The sequence below is a fragment of the Pygocentrus nattereri genome, chromosome 19 (genome assembly GCF_015220715.1).
Source record: "Pygocentrus nattereri isolate fPygNat1 chromosome 19, fPygNat1.pri, whole genome shotgun sequence".
Classification (NCBI taxonomy): domain Eukaryota; kingdom Metazoa; phylum Chordata; class Actinopteri; order Characiformes; family Serrasalmidae; genus Pygocentrus; species Pygocentrus nattereri.
This window is the reverse complement of record NC_051229.1, coordinates 35,415,026-35,433,976: the sequence shown is the minus strand read 5'-3', so window position 1 is coordinate 35,433,976 and position 18,951 is coordinate 35,415,026. Positions and strand designations below refer to the sequence as shown.

The following is an 18,951-nucleotide window of genomic DNA, read 5'->3' as shown; positions in this document are numbered from 1 at the left end:
ACAGGCTCTTTCTGTACCGTGGTGGTGATAGGAACACAAATACAGCACCAAAAACCACCAGTGAACCCACCCGCGTCTGCTGGGTTTTATATGGAATGCTGATAACAATAAAATAGTGATGAATCTGGAAACAATAAGTTTGGGGACTATTTTACCTCAACACCTTGGATGTATCCCTCCACTAATAATAGATTTTTAATTTTTTTTAATTTAGGCCAAAATCTAAAAAAAAAAAGTCATAACCATTTCATGTAATAATTATCTATGATGATTAAATAACATGTTAAACTCTAAGTGTCTGGTTCCTATCACCACCACTGTAAACAATTCTAGCTTAGTACGTTTCTCATGAATGGAGCATTTCACACTAAACCACTATTGTTTACATGTTAATTAACCATTATATTGTTTACATGTTAATTATTTAATTACAACAACATTTTGAAAAATCAGTGGTTTCCTCTGTAAACCTGAGGAAAATAAACATGCATGTGTCTCTGGTCAGAAACTTCAGGTTGACTTTGTTCTTGTTATGGTTTCATGATGTAGGTTTACCACACTGCACTTTAATAGCATATAATTTGCTTTTTGGGATGATGATAAAATGAATAAAGCTCACCTTTATAAAGTTACCTTACATCCTACCGTTGTTGTCGCCTATTACTGTTAGTAAAGACTAAGCTATAGTAATGTAAGTATTGTATATAACTTCAGTCCATGTTTATGTTTCATGTAGGAAGAAATTTTGATCACAGGAAGGCTGCAGCTCAGCTTTATCTGTTCATGATTTAAGTCATCAAGATATCAGTTGTTTTAATTAATCTGTATTGGGGGGAAAAAGTGACCTTCCTGCAGCTTTTTTGCTAAGGGAACAAAAATAAACATTTACTGATGCATCAAAACATGAATCAGTAGATTAATCGATTACTAATTCATCGTTAGCAGCAGCTCCACCAACTCCACCACTTAGTTTCTCACTGTGCCAACTGTAAATGACACTAAAAGACTGCCTAGATCTGTGGTAATTAAGCCAGCACTCAGGACTGTTTATCTTTTTATGATTTCTCACAATAATGTGTCATGAACATATGCATTAAAATTCAACAATGAAAGGGTCTGTCAAAGTAATGTAAGCATATTTCATGACTAGTTTGAATCAGAGTGAGAAAATCTGAAATTAAGTCTGTGATTTTGTTTCAAATCAGATAATAAGGGAGGAGCTTGGTGTTCATTTATGTTTCAGCCTGAAAACAACAATACTGGCTGAACAAAACACCCCTGAGAAGGTTTTTAATTTTTTACACTTAAGCGCCAAAAATAATATTCCCATGTATAGTATGCAAATGTTTGACTGCCCCCAGGAAAATAAGTTAACACATCTTCTACAGAGAACCAATTTAATTATGGCATATTTCTGCTAATTTTAAGTGCACAGCTTCTGTTTATTTGCTGAGTTTTCCCAAAAATGTTATGTTTTACATTTTATGTTTTCCAGTATGTTTAATTTGCCAAGTAAACAGTAATTATGCATTAAAATGTGCAGAGGTTTGTTCTCTGTAGAGGGTGTGTTCACTTAGAAAATAAACAAAACAAAAAAAATTTGGTGCCCATTTTTGTACATCATTGTTGTCAGGACAAAACCTTGTATCACTGTTTTTATTTCTAAAGAATTCGAAAAAAGCCAACTGCCTTTTATATTGCTCTAAAATTTCATGACCAAAGGCTGGTACATGAACTTTAACTCTTAACTATAAAAAATGCACTATTTTTCTCATTTACGATATACACCTTAGTACAACATTCAGATATATACACGGTCATATACTGATGATTCCTGTCAGTCTGTGAAATCAAGTTTTTGTTTTTGGCAAGAGCTCAACTACTCAAATGATGTTTAAAATAATGTCCACTCGATTCAAAAGAGAAATGAAAATGCATAAATGTGCCCTTGCAAAACACAGGGTGGCAGCAATGAACAGAGCTGTCCAAACAACTGGACAAATGGTGGTGCCCAGTTCTAGATAAAAGGTTCATTCAAATGTGTGATATAAAACTCGAGTTATGTGCTACCTACCTCACTTCCAGAGTAATGACATGCATGATGCATTCTGTATCTAGAATTTAAAGGCAAACAACATGATTGAAACAGAGTAAGGAAATGGCTCCGTGCTTGTGGAATTACCATCAGTGCTGGTGAGTGCAAAGATTTCTGCGGCAGCTTGCTTCTTCCCACCGACAGTCTTGGGAAACCAGTGCAGGTCAATGGGGTAGATGTCGTCCTGGAGTTTCACCACCACAACGGTCTCATTTGTAAGCAGATTCCATTTTAATATCTGATGGTCTTCACTGCAGGAGTATAGTTCATCAGCTGTGGTCCAGCCCACACAGCTGACCAATTCTGTATGTAAACACCGGTTAAGGTGAATATCTATAAAAACTTTTTTGTGTTTTTCAATTATTGAAAGAACCAAAAAAAAAAAAAAAAAACAGTGCACAAAATTTAAGGGGAATTACAGATATTTTTTCTAAATCTCTACATAATTACACTGACAAGATGTAAATAAAGTCATTCAGAGTGGTTTGGTGTTAAATGTTCTGTTCTAGAGAAACTTACGGAGTCAAAACTGATCAAAGTGGCAGAGACAGGAACCAGACGTCTGAAGAGTTCAATGTCTCTACAACCTCGCTTACAGAAAATTACTTCACAAAATGGCTTGACGATAGTTTTCAGTTAAGGTAATGACCTACTTAGGGTAGATGGGTACTTTCAGGGCTTTGTAAGACAAATGGTAACCAAAGAAACGTTTACCATTTACCATAAGCTTACCATCATCAAGATAAACAAAGATATACAACATAAGATAGTTACAAATACGCTGTCTGATGCCTGAGACACTGTTCTATGATGGTTCAAAATACAAGGTTTTGGTCTAAAACATATTTTTTAAAGCATCCATGGTAGGGAGGTATATGCAGGACATTTTGATCATTTCCCAACCATCAACAACGTGTAAATCTTTTATATGCACTCAGAAAATACCTGTAGATTCACTGGTCATTTGAATAGTAAATAAAGGGCTACATCTGTGCTGAAGATACTAAGACCCCTGGTTCCTATCACCACCACTGCACGAAAATTTGAGTCACTTATATCTTTTCCATTTAACCAGCATGAATGGCTGCCTAGATCGTCAACAAATGAATTATGCAGAAATTCTGAAGAATCGGTGGAATTCCCCTCCCATTTAACAAAAGGATATGCTTCGGCTCCTTCAGCAGAGAAGTTTTGAATCTCATTTTGTCGCCGCGAATCCAAACCCTGTGGAGAGACATGAAAGCACATGAAGTCAGAGAAGCTAAGCAGCTTCTCATGCTTACTGCAGAAGAATGAAACATTGCTTCTCTTACATTCATAAACTGGCTAAACAAATCTCAAATTCGTTATGGTGCACGATATTCACACTAGCCATGGTTAGCAAGCGGACAGCTAGTTAACTCAGTGCCTAGATAACTTAACCTTACAAGGATATACAATATTATAAAAGTCTAAAGTTGCTATTCGCCAGTTTGTTTTCGGATTTTCCCGTTCCACCTTAAATGCTGCAGCGGTTACATTCTGGCGCCTGTGTGCGCTGCGGCATTTAAGGTGGAACGGGAAAAGTCGTAAGACAAAGCTAAGTTCAGCTTCGTCAATGTTACACTATTAACCTAGGTGGTGTTACAACTCCGTTGTCTTCGTCAACTCCTCAAGTCTGTGTTCTCCAGCGAATTGAAACAAAAACGGAGAAAAACGACGAGGTTAGCTGACGAAACTACTTCTCCTTCTGGAGCTAAATCTCGTTGCTACGGTAACGCGTTGACTGCTTGGCTGTTAGCGCATGCTAACTGTGAGATAGCTGAGAATTCACGAGAAAAATAGTTAAGCTGTAGAAAAGAAAAGGTTCAACGAGAGTTTTCTAAACACCAGACTCAAGCTCCTTGCTTACGTTTTTCCAAAAACAAGCCGCCAAGTCGCTACATGCTTCTGAGTTACATGCGTTTTAGTTGTATTTTCAAGATTTCCAGCGCTACCAGAGAAGCCCCTCCACTACGTGATTTCGAGTTGCTGTTTGTCTCGCGAGATTAGACGGGGTGAGCTTGCCTGGCAACCCTCGCGCTTTTTTCCATCTACTCAGACCAACAAAGCATTAAAGGGGAACTACACCCACCTTTCAAAAATTTCTACACAATTAAAAGGTTGAGATGGATGCACGGTTGGGCAGAATACTTACAAAAATTTCTATTTCATTAACACTGTTCCCAGCTGACCTGTCCAGGGTGTATGATGCCTACCACCCAATGACTGCTAGAATAGGCTCCATCTCCACCCGCGACCCAGAAGGAGAAGCGGCTTAGAAGGTGTACGTGTGTGTGTGTGTGTGTGTGGTTAAGAATTAAGTTAATTAAATCCTCAGTCATTCAGAGTGGTTTGGTGTGAAATCCTCATTGTTTTATGATAGTTTTGTGACAGGGTTTTGGCCTAAATTGTATTTCATTCTGTTTATGTTAATCCATCCATAGTGGAGATGTACATGCAGGGCATTATAAGGCAAAATAGTCCCCAAAGGATTTTTTTTTTCTTTTTAGATTTTCCACTATTTCGCCGTCATCAACATTCCATTTAAACACTCAGAAGACACGTGTAGGTTCACTGGTTGTTTTGTATAGTAAGTAAAATGGCTATATTAGTGCTGTAGTTATGATGACCCCTGGTTCCCATCACCACCACTGTGAAGAAATCTCTCTCTACAATCACACCAAAACCACTCTGAATAACTTCTGAATACATCTAAACCCTTTAATTACATAGAATGTATTGAAAAATCCTTGGAATTCTCTTCCACCAATATTTACGGTTCTACTTTGTAACGTACATGTGTGTATAAAAAGACCTACACAACTGTTCTGCCTAGCAGTAGCAAGCACTTCCTCAAACCTCCACCTCCGCCTGGTAATAGGGAGTCGGTTCTTTGGCGCCGCGTCTGGCCAACTCTAAGAGTCAAAATGTTTGGAGTCGACTCTTGTTTGTCGGGATGATTTGCGTGAGGGATATTTTAACGGATAAAAAGATAATGCAGTTTTGGGTTTGAGCAGCATTCGTTACTCAGTTTCTTTAACTACAAATCAGATAGCTACCACAGCGTCTGAGTTCGCTTGCGCATAACACTCTACCTCCAATTCATAGCTATAAACCCACAAAGTACACAAACTACGTTTAGAATCGTTTCTCTTTATCAGTGTCTCTGCCGCTTGTGAAAATCAAGCGGAGTCGGGGAATCGACTCCGGCAGCGCGAATCGAGAGTCAGAATCGACTCCACAAAGCCTACAGTCGTACACGTTGGTTGTTTAAATCGTTTATATTCATAACGTGGACGTGATAAATGAATTGGGCTGTGGGGAATATTTAAAGACGAAAACGGGAAAAACAAACATCGTGTGGAAGTTTGCGCTTTGGCGTTATTATCGGTGAAAAAGGCATTGGCATCGTCCGCGCTCCGCTCTCTTTTTTGAATTTCTGCATTTCTGCTCTCAGCGCTGTGCGGCGCTCCCATGATCCTTTGCGCCGGACTATAACGAATTTAGGCGCCAGTTTTCAAGTCGGGTTTTCGTCTTCTCGGCGGCTCGAGGAAAATAAAACGGGCAGATTTTTTTCTGTCATTTGCGCTATAAAAGATATAAACAGCAGCGGATTTCGATTAAGGACAGGCCTTTGGATAAGAATCGCCTGAAAGACCTAGAAAATTTATCTCGGAAAGCGAAAGGTAAGCGTTTTCAAACTGCACTGCGAAGATGAAGTCGGCTTCCTATTCGCCAGTTTCGTATTCGAATTTTCCCGTTCCACCTTAAATACTGTAGCAGTTACATTCTGGCGCCTGAGGCACCCAATTGTAACTGCTGCACCATTTAAGGTGGAACGGTAAAATTCGAACAACAAGCTTCAAGCTGCTTTGGTTGTCCTCAAGCAGCTAAGCAGTTTTCATATACAGTCGAGTCCGCTTTAAAACGAACGCTAGACGGTTATTTGCAGTTAGTCGTCCATTTGAAAACTAACCTATCTAACTCTAGCCGCGTAAGAATGTGTAGTTATATGAGTGAAATTGTACCATCTACGACGTCGATAGCTAATGACTCAACTAGTCAGTTAGGTTAAGATAACGTTAACCATTCTAACATTCAACAAACCAGGTTATCGGTGAGAAGCCGACGCTTTGTAGTTGACGTAGTTTAAAGATTTTAACGTCAACTGTCTTAAGTGCTAACTAACCAAGTTAACCTAGATTTAAAAAAGGCACCTAAACGTCAGTTAAGGAACGGTGGCTACATTATACGTTTTACACGTCAAACACGTCGATCATAGAAGATGAGGAGTGAGCTGAAAAGCGAAGACGCTTCACCCAGTAAAAACAATACCCGAAGCTAGTTATAGTAACTTAGCCGAGTTAATCTGGTAAACCTGCAGCCGTGGGCTCTCTGCTGGTTCTGTGGGAATGGACAGTGCACCAGCTTGGGTTTAAGGGCGAAAACAAATTTCGTACTGCTAACCCAAAGACCTGCACCAGCTCACAGAATAAACCGAATTACCAAAATGAGCATTTCTAGCTAAGATAACTTGATGCGTACTTTGACACGTTAGCTAACCAAGTCCTGTTTTTTTGTCAGAGAACATGCCAGCTATGTTAACCAGTTAACGTTAGCTAGGTTAGCGAGCTTTTCAGATCATGTAATGTTAGCTTAGTAAACACCTTCAAAAGATGGTTCTTCAGTAAAGGGAACGGTACTGCTTAGAACCATGAGTTCTGTATAGAAATACTTTATGCTTAAATGGTTCCTCAAGCTCACGGCGAATGCGTTAACCTATATAGATTATGGTTCTATATAGAACCTTTTATAGCTCCAAAAAAGAGGGGGTGTTATTGTATACGAGCTTGACATCGTAACAACAGAAGGATCCTGTTTGGTGGTATATAACGTTAGAACCGTAGCTATAACGTAACAACACGTTCTCAGTCAGTCCAAAGAACCATTTACAGCTCATGGTTCTAAACAGAACCATTGCATTTACTAAAGAACCTTTGACGGATCTTTTTTTAAAGAGTGTGCTTTTTAGGTAAGTTAGGTCTACTAACCCAGCTAGGTTAGCTAGGTTAGCTTGTCTGGTTGTGTAGCTCGGTAGGTTGTCACCACTCGGTCAACAAATCATCTTTAAAACGTTAATTGCTGGCGTTTAACATCGCGGGGCACCTAAAGGAACTAATAGCAGTGTGTTGTTTCTGAAACATTGGTCAATGCGGCTAATGTCAGCTGTAGGTCTGACAGCGTCAGATTGCCGTTTGTGTCCCGTAACTTAGTTCGTTGTTGACAGAGAAACGTCACCATTTTTTTCCATCGTCGTGCTGTGGCAACTTGACGCTTTGTGTGTGAGCAGCGAAACTTTGGTGTTTAGTAGCTTAGCTGGCCACCGTGCAACACTAAACCATATTTTACGGATGGGGAGGGATTTCTGAATCACATTCGCCAGTGCATTATATACATTTTTATTTATTTTTTTAACCTATGTAAATTTGGGCGCGTAGCATGAAGACGGTAGACGTGCATGTCATGGTTTTATACGCGTTTAAACTTTTTTTTTTTTTTTTTTTTTTTTTATAAACACTGCTAGTGTTTCGAGGGCAGGCACTGACAACAAAGACACAAGTCTAAGTCTGGCTCATGCACTGCATGGCAAAAAAACACGACCTATGGATGCGTCTGATGACGGGGGGTAACGTTGAGCTAGAAGAGCCCCTTTTCTTTAAGTCCAGAGGGAAGATGATGAAGGATGGATGAGCACCGGCTACGCTGGACCGAGTCAGGCCGTTGGATCTAATGCTGACCCTTGTCCAATTTCTTCTCCAGAGCTTAATCATGCCAGCAAAAACGACAAAGAGCTCCACTGCTGCTAAGCCACGAGGGAAAGGGTCGCAGGATGACTCCGACGAGGAGATGCACCATGTCCCCCCTACAGAAACCCACTCGGATGGCCAAGACCCTCCACTGACTAAGGGTAAGAAACAAAGGGTAGTAAACGGGGCAGCTTGGTGGAGAGGCTTTAACTTGCTTGTAGCTCTTTGGTACCAATCGTGTGACTTTTACCCAGCGTGTCGTTCACTTGCGGAGGCTTGTTGAGTGTATTTGTGGCTAAAGCAGCGGCTGTTGCTTTGACTTTTTGGAGTGATTTTGTTTTTGTCGTTATAATGATTATTATCGCGACGTGGTTTGACTTGTTAGCTGAGAAAACGCGTTTGAGTCACAGATTAGTTTAAAATGAAGTTTGGGCTTTGCTGTTATGACTTTCAGATGCACTGCTTTCCTTTTTCGTGTTACCTTTATCTGTCTGTCTTTTGTCCGATTTGGGGAAAATGACTCAAAATTGTCAGCAGCCTGCTACTTTTACCGTACTTTTTAATGCACTAAACAATTTAACCAAACGATACTAGCTGTTTTCCCCACGGAGTGTGCCCTTACGAAAACTTTAACTACTAAAGCCCCTCTGTTTATATTGTTTTCGCCTATTGACCCCGATAGACACAAGTCGCAGTTGTTTTCAACGACAGCACATTACAACGGTATTTTTCTCCTTTTCTCCTTAATGTACTGACGCCTGGGAAAGTGTTATCCAACTCTTTCAACGTGAATAGTACCCAGGCTGAAAGTTGCTCCCTTTCCCTCCCGGTCTTTGTTCTTCCTCTCTGAGCACAGAGCTTATGTTTTTTGTTTGTTTGTTTGTTTTTTTGTTTTTTTTCCCCCTTGCTCCAACTCCCCTCCCCCACTTCTTTATAACTCCACCTGAAGTGAATGGCTTCTTGGAATAAAAGTTGAACTTTTTTTTTCTTTCTTTCTTTCTTTTTTCTCCTTCATTTTTGTGCTCCAGATGCAGCTCCCGGGGAGCCTGCCGAGGCGGTGGTGGATAATCGAAGTTTGGAGGAGATCCTCGGTAGCATCCCTCCACCCCCGCCCCCAGCCATGACCAATGAACCAGGCGCTCCTCGTCTGATGATCACTCACATCGTGAATCGAAATTTCAAATCGTATGCAGGGGAGCAGATTCTGGGGCCTTTCCACAAGGTAAAGGAAGTGACCCTACTCCAAGGAAGATTTTGGTTTCATGTCCATTCAGCCTGTTTTTATATGAGCAGACGTGATAGACATTAAGCTAAGATGATGATAGTGGGGGTGGATGATATGGGGGTGGTATAATATGACAATACTTGGTCAATTTCATCAATACATGGTTTATTTTGTTTTTGGGTTTTTTTTTCCTGCAATTTAGAAAAAAGATGTAACAGACAAAACACACCAGTGTAGAAGAAGTGATATAATTTAAAATCCTGTGAAAAACTGGGTGCAATATTTTTTTTAAATTTAATTTAAATTAGCATTGTTTGCCAAAAAAGGAAAAAAACAAACTAAAATAAATTAATAAAATAATGGCATAATAGACTCACATTTAACATTCTTAATATTTTGTTAATAGTTGTTTTATAGACCCTCTCAAGTTGTTTATTGTTGTTCAGTGTTATAGAAGTACTCTCAATACCAATGCTTAACTCAAAAGCATATTGTGAGACTGTTTACTAAGATAACTATGGCATTGTCATATTGAACACGCCTAATTAGTAATAGTTTCATTATGTTGTAAATATGATTCTTTTTATGACTCGACAGTGACACTAGGCCCACGATCAGCCTGCACTGCAGAATTTTTTTTATTTAGTATTATTTTGTAGTAATTAGTCATCCTTTTATTACTTTCATCCTCACTCTGCTTATTGCAACCTCCATGTTGGTTCTAAAGATTTATTTATCATTTTTACAGTATGGTGATGTTCTGGTGCATGTGGATTTTTCGACTATTTCCTTTTTTAAAATCTATAGGGTTTCCCATTAACTTAAGTGTTTACAGGCCAGTTCTATAAATGACACTAATTTTAACTAATAGCAGGCAAATCGTATTTGAGTGTAACTGACCGATCCGGACATGAAAATGCTTCATACTGTCCCAGGATTATTGTCCTTGTCACAGTGGTTGAGCACATGCCTTTAACCCTTTCTCTTTCTCACCTTCCAGCGCTTTTCCTGCATCATCGGCCCAAATGGCAGTGGGAAGTCCAATGTGATCGACTCAATGCTCTTTGTATTTGGATACAGAGCTCAAAAAATCAGATCCAAGAAGCTCTCAGTCTTAATTCACAGCTCTGACGGACACAAAGACATCCAGAGTTGCACTGTAGAGGTGCACTTTCAGAAGATCATCGATAAGGTAGAATTGTATATGTTTATTGTAACACGTAACACGTCACTGTGCTCTACTCTCAGGAATAGTGTTCTTGATAAGTAGGTGTGGATGTGTGCTAGGGAGTTGGTGTGTAATTTCTGAACTTTTAAAGTGTAGTGTGTTTTTGAATGCAGAAAGGTCATGGCAGTGTTGGATTGCTATAAATGAAGTTGCATATACGCAACTACACAGATTAGCTTTGATTGTTGTTTGTGTGGGGGATTTTTATATACATACATACATATACGTGTGTGTGTGTGTGTGTGTGTGTGAGCGAGAGAAATTCTCTTAATCACACTTTGAATCCCTCAGGTTGTGGCACACTAAAATACCCAAAATATATTTTTGTGTTACTAAAATCCCTGAAATGTATATTTAGTGATCACTAAGCTGAATTACTAGTAATTTATTTTTTTTCTTCTTGGGCACTGATGTGTTCCTTGCCTCATGAGTCACACTAGTATGAAATGCTGGTAATTAAATTCTATATATATTTTCTACGTTTTGCAGTAAGTTAGTTTGGATTCACAACTTTTTTTGTCATTGTTTTTCCTGTTTCCATGATGTTTTATGAAATGTACTTTTTGGTTTTAATGGCGAGTTATTATTTATGAGGGTAGTGAGAGCTGATGTATTTTGTAGCCTATAATTTTGTAGGCACAAACATTTCTGTGCATTGTCTGTGTTGTACTGTTTTATGCTTGCAACGGGGGGGAGGAGAACACTGCTCTAAATTAGTAAGCAGGGTTGGAGTGCATTTGTTCACTGGTGCCACTTTTACACTTCACACCACATTAGATAGTGGTGGTTATTATTATTGTTATTGTTGTTGTTGTTGTTGTTGTTGTTATTATGATGTAGTATTTTACCAGTGCCACACAAAGATCCCCAGCTCCACTTCAGTACATTTAGTCTAGATGCAACTACCATGTTGAACACTGTCATGGAGAGTGATTGAAGGCAGGCAGTGGCTTTTTATTGTAGAGACTACTGTACTTTACCTTTTTAAATGCAGCTGGACTAATTATTTGGGCTGTTTGCTGTGTGAGTGTGCTCTGTGTGCTGAGGAGCTAAGCTGGTTTGTTTGTGCACCTCCCCCATTTCAGGAAGGAGATGACTACGATGTCATCCCCAACAGCAAGTTCTATGTTTCAAGAACTGCCGGTAAAGATAATTCCTCAGCCTACCACATTAATGGCAAAAAGGCAACTTTCAAAGATGTTGGAACTTTGCTCCGTAGCCATGGCATTGACCTTGACCACAACCGATTTCTTATTCTGCAGGTAATGAATATTTTTCTTCTGTTGAGCCTTTTTTAAGTAGGTGGGTTTTTTTTTTTTTTTTTTGTTTGGTTTTTTTTTTTTTTTTGCAGGGTTTTTGTGTAATGCATGTCATCATTTCTACTGGCCTTTCTTGTGCTCTGCATAGACATCTTCAAAGCAAATAAAATTAGGACATGATATTATTTATGTGGACCCGCAACCTAATAAAGCCAGTGGACACTTGACACCAGTCCTTAGACTGCTATAGCAGCGCATCATGGTTTTCAACATTGCAGAAAAGGTGCAAACCATAATTTGCTGCTTTAGAGTTTTAAGGGGATTGCATAATCGGAACCGTACTGGACTTGAGGAAAAGGTCGTTCAGAATCTGTAGCAGACACAAGACACATCATCTGAGCTGTCAAAAAAGGTCAGGGATCAGCATTTTTCTGCTATGCCTTCTCCACTTTAGCAGCACGTAAATATTGGTGTGTGAGAAAATAAAGTCTAACCCCAATATTACTTGTGCTGCTTCAGTGAGGCAGGGTCAAGCATCATTTTTTCTGTTCTTTTTATTTTTTTAATGTTTATCTTTTGAACATTACTTTTGTCATTATTATTTGCAGAGCTATTATTTAATTTGTTCCACCTTGATTCAATTTTTTTTATCCATAAGTGTGTGTTGAGCTAGCCCTAGAAAACTAACCTGCAGGTATTGCAATTTGTCTCCTGATTTTTATGCTGGTGTACTGCTTGTTGAAGGACTGATGTGGTTAAATGGGGTTAGGCCTGTTTATTCTTATGTTTTATCACAAGGGTTACATTGATATTTCATCTGTGTTGGATGTAGGTGTAAACGAAAATTGTATGCTTTTTTGTGATATACTGGTCTCGTACAGTAAAATTGTATGTTATTGTAATAATTTGACTATAAAATACATTCTAGCAGTTTGCATTATGCCTGACACTGTATCATCCATTATTTCATTTTGTCCTCTTTCCGTTTTTATTTTTTAAATGTATTTATTTCTCCAACCGACACAGCCTTCACTAAGCAGAAGCCAAAGTTAATAAGCTGAGAAAGTGGTGCGCTTTTGGATTTTTTTTTATTTTTATTTTAATTCTTATTTTTATTTATTTATTAAAGTAACATTTGTTGAACATTATCTGTCCTTGTGTTTTCCACACATGTTCAGCTTTGTATTAAGGTATACCAGGTTAAGTTTTACCTAGTGTCTTTCTGTGGTCTTTACAGAAAGCAGATCTCTCACAGTCCTGCTACATGTGTGTGGTATATCTTTGGTATCATGGGGTAACATGTGGGTATGCATGTATGGCAGTGAAGGGGAAGAAAAAAGATTAAAACCTTAGATGTAAAGGTTTATACCCAGTTTCTAGTTTTTGGCTAGTTCGCAGAAATAAGTGTTTAGTTTAGTTTAGTTTTTGGGTTTTTTTTGTTTTGTTGGTTTTTTGTTGTTGTTGTTTTTGGGTTTTTTTTTGTTTGTTTGTTTGTTTGGTTTTTTTTTTTTGTTATATGAAAATGCTCATTATGCAGATTTTACTCTTTTTAATGTTGCAGCGGTGTTTATTGTTTATTAAATGACGACTATTATTATTATTATTATTATTATTATTATTATTACATGTTTGTTTTGTGTGTGTGTGTGTGTGTGTGTGTGTGTGTGTGTGTGTCTGTGTGTGTCTTCATCAGGGGGAAGTGGAGCAAATTGCTATGATGAAGCCCAAAGGCCAGACAGAGCATGACGAAGGTATGCTGGAATACCTAGAGGACATTATTGGCTCCTGCCGACTCAAAGAGCCCATCAACACTTTGTGCAGACGAGTAGAGCTACTCAATGAACAGAGGGGCGAAAAGGTGAGCTAAGAAACACCTCCTAAAACCTCTGAAGTTCCTACTAACCAAAATAAAAGGGCTTCTGGTTCTTTTGGCTCTTGGAGCACAAAAACAGCAGAATATTGTGGTGGGAAAAGTATCAGAGTTGCCAGCATTTTAAAGTTTAGCAGGTGGGACAAAACATTGAGATCTTGTGTAGTATTTCTGTTAACTTGCTTTCATATCAGTTTACACCCTGTGGTGATTAAAATACAATTTGTATTTGTTGGTGGATAGGGGTGGGGGCTCATTGTTTTTTGAGCCTAATTTCAGCAGGCATCAAAATGCTAAATGTTGCTTGTGATGACTGACTCGTTACAGTACTTGTTACTTTATTTATTTATTTATTTATTTATTTTGTTTGTTTGTTTGTTTGTTTGGTTTAGTATGTAGCAAATGAGTAGCATAGTCTAATGGAGAAGGCAGTGACATAAAAATGCTAATTCCTCTTTCACATGCTTATTTATGACCTCTGGTCAAAGCTGGTCACAGGCAGCTTGTGACTGTTGGCACATATTCAAAATTAAAAATGATAAATGTAAGTGATTGATCAGCTTTACTTGGCCCTTCATACAGTTGGGTCCCATTTCAAACTGTCTAATTGAATTAAAGATATTCCTAAAGTAATGTTTATTTTTGTTTTATTTATATTCAAATCCATTATCTGCAATCTGGCAAAAGAGAGATTTCATAATGGGTACAATAACAAGAGGACAGTTAGGATGACCAGTCCTATTCCTTTGATGTACATTAGGCAGCATTGAAATAATCAGAACAGTTTACTTAATTTTATGTAATGCATTTACAAAGCAATGCACAACATGCCATAATTGCCAGCCATTTCTTAAATGAGTGACAGACAATACTGTGATATCTTATGTCAAAATGTATTACTATGGTTGTTGTTGGTATTATTATAGATGGTTTTTTTATCGTTGTTGTTGTTGTTGTTGTTGTTGTTGTTGTTGTTGTTGTTGTTTTTCGGGGGCTGGGGGTGGTCTCATTTTGTTGGACCTTTCGCTACAGTTGGTGTTAGGTTAGTATACAGAATTTAAGTAAGTAAAATGCTTTTAATACAGTGACCATTAAAAAGAGGCAATGTGGTCAATGGGGGGGGGGGGAAGATAAATCTCAGTGACTACGTTGTGTTTTGAAATTTTAATTTGGTGTGTGTGTGTAAGTGTGAGAGACTTGTATATAAAACAAGTATTTCTTTTCGAACTAAGCTCGGTGGTTTGCTTTTCAATTTTTTAGAAAAAGTTAATTGTGTGCCTTTTGTGGTGGTGTGTATGAATGGATAAAAATAATCTAGTGTTTGGTAACTGGGGCAAATGGATCTACTAATGCTGAATTTAACGTACCTTGGCACATCCAAAGTGGTCATTTCTTGTGCAAGTTAAATGGTGGTGTGATTCCGAAACGATCATTAATTCCAGTTAAGGATTAGATTTTGAGTCTGATTTGCTGACTGTGGATTAAGGATTTTCTGAAGTAGTTTTCAGGTAAGACTAACATTCCTTCTTAAATAGTTAGAACGGTAAGTACTGAGCTCTTAGACCCCTGCACTGAAAACCCTATTTTGAGGTTGTCCTTGTTTATTTTGGGACCAAGAGCATTTATTCAGTTGCATTGTTTGATTTATGTGATTATATTGTGTATACAGCCATTGCTACGTTTTGCTGACGCTGCTTTCTTAGCTTATTTATTTTGGCTGAAGTTCCCAGCTCAGGGGTATCTTTTTCCTCTTTAAATGTCAGCTTCTTTCTCAAAGATCAAGAATAAAAGGAAAGGACAGGGAGAACTTGTACAACATATGTCGTCATTTATGGCTTTTTATTTATATTTCTGAAGGTTCCAGCTAAAAGTGCCTTGAGTGACACTGCACAATTCATACAGTCTTGCTCAGCTTTGCCAACAAGAGCTCCTCATTCTTTCCTTTTTTTTTTTTTTTTGCCCCCACCCTGCCAAGAACAATCGCAAAACATTCAGCAATAAAGAAACTGAGTGATGGTGAGATTTATGTGTTTTAATTATTTTTAATTATAATGAAGCAGTCCTAGTAGCGGTCTTGGTTAGCAGGCAGGGGTGGTAGAGCTGTGAGGTTTGTTTGGTGGATAATTAAGAGTTTTCTTTACTGATCTTGGTGCATACTCAGCTTTGCTTGTTCTGTTTAGCAAGTAAGCCATGCGTATACAGGACACAGGGATTGGGGGGGGGGGGGGGGGGGGTTGTGTGTGTGTATATAAGGTAAAAAATATTTGAAGTTACTGGATAAGTGGCTAGAAAGTAGAATATTGCTTGCAGCAAAGGATTCAGTCTGTTTAATTAAATAAGTTGGCTTTAAGATGGCAGTTGTTATGAGGCCATCATTACTCCATGATATTGTAATAGCTATGCAATATGTATTTGTGAATTGCTCCAGTTTGAAAAGACCCTTTTTTGTGTTGCCGTTTTAAAGTAGGAGACCTGAGATCCATGTTGGTTTTAGCCTCCATGAATCTTGGACAGACTTTATTAAAAAGCTGGTCAATTTGATTCCTATGCTGTTTTCAACAGTAACATTTAATAAACATATTAATCTTTGTGTGATGTTACGGTGTAATTAAAAGCGAGTGAACTAAAGTCACACTTTGTTCTGAATTTGAAGCTGAATCGTGTGAAGCTGGTGGAGAAGGAGAAGAATGCCCTGGAGGGTGAGAAGAACAAAGCGGTCGAATTTCTCACTTTGGAGAATGACATGTTCAAGAAGAGGAGCCAACTCTGCCAGTTCTATGTGTAAGGTCATTAAGTCACTCGTCACACTGTCAGTATAATTGTGTATAGTTTGGAATGAAACGTCCCTGCCTCTTCCCCTTCTAGAGCAACAAAGTTAAATATTTTAGCAAATAAGGAACCCTTGCACAGACATTGCATTTTGGGAGTTATGGGGGGTTTTCCTTTTACTGAATAGGTGGTAAATTGATGATGGTTCTCTAGAAATTTATACAGCAAAATCCATGAAATTATGAATGTGCTATGGCTGTTATGTCATTTACTGCTTCTGTGTTTTAGGTTGTCTTTTTAAATGTAGTGATTTTCATCTTTTGTCACTAAGCACATGCTTTTTGCTTGAACTCTGAGCTAAAACAACGGGTTCCGTTACTCATCAGCTTGATTAGTAGACCCATTAGGTCAAGTGTGCCTCTGGGCTAGAACAAAAATATGCTGGCTTGTGAGTTAGTGGTTTGATTCATTTTTGCATGCGAGGTGTGGTGGTTTTTAATCTATCTAGCTATCTGTCTCTTATTGGTTGCACAGCCACAGCTCATCATTTAGGACAAGAATAGTCTGGCAGCAATGGTCTCATGCTGCTGTAAGCATTAAAGCAGCAGTTGTTTATTTGCTGCTGCTTTATTGGCCTTTACTATGCTAATGCAGAAGGCTGCAATATAAGCCCTTTACACATGTGTATCTGTTTTGAGCATCTTGACCAATCAGAGCTCCAGATAAGTGTTTCTGTTGGTGGTTTGAAGAATCATGGGGAATTTATTTGGGTCAAAATAATGCAGGGCCTTGTTGAACCATTTCACATTTATTGTTTGAATTGTAATTGCAAAACTTTTGGAGAATATTGCATGTTTTCTGCAGGTTTTTTTTACATGTTTTGCTGTCTTGTTCTATAGCCCCTGAAAGCAACAAAAATAAATAAATGAATAAATTTGGACTAAAAGAACTGAAATGAATCTGAAAGCTGGAAAGAATTTTGATTCTTATAATTAAATTGTTCATTTAACTAAAACTTCTATCTTGCTATTGTATGAACCTAGCAGCAATATAGATGTGTGGCTAGTTTCATGTGTGGTTAAAGAAGGGTCAACTGTGAGAAAATAAACATCTCTGATAAAACCCATAACCCCAAACCTTCAGTACTTTATGCAGGCCCATGTGTTGCTGTGTCACACATTGCGCATCTTGCCTTTATAAAGGGGCCAGATGGACAATGCGTTTTATTTTAATGGCCCATATCTAAAGGTTAATATTAGGCTTTAAAGCTTTTAGTCTTGTGATCTCAAGGATGTAGAAAACTGCTCTCATGCATGGCCAGGATTACAATAATGGAACAACTGACATGAACACTGAAGTTTAATATGATAATGGAGAGTCAGTCTGTATGCTGTTGTACAAGCAACTGGTGTTAATTTGTTCCTCACAAAGCTGTGGTGAGCTTTTGAAGCATATATTAGATTGATTTAACAGGCTGTGCCATGATTCATTTTTCCTGGACTTTGGTTTCAGATTGTAAGCAGTGTCAAGTTCCACCTGAGAGCAAGGCCATCCATCAGCAGGCCTGACAGCACATACATGTGCCATATCCTCTAAGAGTGTATGGCTACAGTCACAGAGATTGAGATTCTGCCATTAAACTGACCTCAGATATGACCTAAATTTGAAAATTGACCTATTTTGTGTTTCGGTTACATTTGTACCCATTTGTGTGGTTCTGTGAAAAATATGATCACATCAGAGAGGCAGAAAAAGTTAACGATATGCAGGATTAAAACATGACTACATTAAATTTGGGTTTGTCTGAAAGACCAGAGGTGGTGTGAGGGGGGGGAAATGTTACAACAGAAGATGTTTAGCCGTTGTTTATTATTAATAATATTATGTGTTTATACAGCTTACTTTAACTACTGAACTAGCTCAGGCTGAAGCTTAGCCATTTATGCTGTCTTTAAATGGCTTGGCTTATAAAGCTATTCTGAGAGATATACACACACCAAAAAAAGGGTCTAAGATTTTTGGCTTTCAACAGCAAATTGTAAGCATATGGCATTATTTTTATGATCCTAAAACACATTTTCTGTTCATTTGAGGGGAGCATTTACAAAAAAGCAACACTTAACTTTTATTTCATGCAGTTACTAAAAAAATTTGATTTGCAATTTGGGCATGTGAATTCTGATGGGAAAAAAAGAAATATACCCCAGGAGAATAAGTAAGTGGTTAAGCAATAAGACGGGTTCAGTTAATTGTGACTAGTGGCACAAAATAATGCTGTTAATTGTGTTGAAATATTTTAATGGTTTGACAGCCCTGTCATAAACATGCATGACACGGTGCTGCCTTAAAAAAAATTCTGAGGTAAGATAATTCGCTCTTTTCCAGTAGGGCAGCGAGAACATGGCCTCAGTCTACTTTTTCATGGGGGGAGAATTTGAATGCGATTTAAATATTTTGTTCTAAGTTCTTACCATTATTCCCCATAGCTCCATCATTTTGGTATCTTTAGACAGTTGGTGTCTTGGCACACCTGCTCTATGAACTTTAAGTGCATATTTGATTCATGATTTCTCAAAATAAGTAATGATATGGTAAAGCATCTGATATGTCCACAAAGCAGAGTTAACTTTTTCTGTTTTGTTATTATTGATTTTTGTGAAAATGGCAAATTAAAATT

General features: G+C 38.1%; 2 protein-coding genes across 4 annotated transcripts in view; one reads left to right on the top strand and one right to left on the bottom strand.

Annotated features, from left to right (window-relative positions):
- The window catches only part of ift80 (intraflagellar transport 80 homolog (Chlamydomonas)), a 102,501-nt gene extending 98,386 nt beyond the window's left edge, over window positions 1-4,115 (bottom strand). Inside the window, exons 1-3 of one of the 2 annotated variants that reach the window (XM_017691839.1) lie at window positions 3,987-4,115; window positions 3,261-3,319; window positions 2,183-2,404 (exon numbers count right to left, since the gene is read on the bottom strand). In XM_017691839.1, the coding sequence (XP_017547328.1) occupies window positions 2,183-2,404; window positions 3,261-3,297 (259 nt within the window). In that variant the 5' untranslated portion in view covers window positions 3,298-3,319; window positions 3,987-4,115. Of the gene's footprint in view, window positions 1-2,182; window positions 2,405-3,260; window positions 3,320-3,708; window positions 3,847-3,986 lie in introns of those variants that run through there. The other variant, XM_017691840.2, reaches the window with a different exon arrangement.
- Window positions 4,116-5,616: 1,501 nt separating this feature from the next.
- smc4 (structural maintenance of chromosomes 4) overlaps window positions 5,617-18,951 on the top strand; it is a 25,243-nt gene continuing 11,908 nt past the window's right edge. Inside the window, exons 1-7 of one of the 2 annotated variants that reach the window (XM_017691836.2) lie at window positions 5,617-5,802; window positions 7,937-8,084; window positions 8,952-9,145; window positions 10,149-10,340; window positions 11,462-11,638; window positions 13,329-13,493; window positions 16,159-16,286. In XM_017691836.2, the coding sequence (XP_017547325.1) occupies window positions 7,946-8,084; window positions 8,952-9,145; window positions 10,149-10,340; window positions 11,462-11,638; window positions 13,329-13,493; window positions 16,159-16,286 (995 nt within the window). In that variant the 5' untranslated portion in view covers window positions 5,617-5,802; window positions 7,937-7,945. Of the gene's footprint in view, window positions 5,803-7,720; window positions 8,085-8,951; window positions 9,146-10,148; window positions 10,341-11,461; window positions 11,639-13,328; window positions 13,494-16,158; window positions 16,287-18,951 lie in introns of those variants that run through there. The other variant, XM_017691835.2, reaches the window with a different exon arrangement.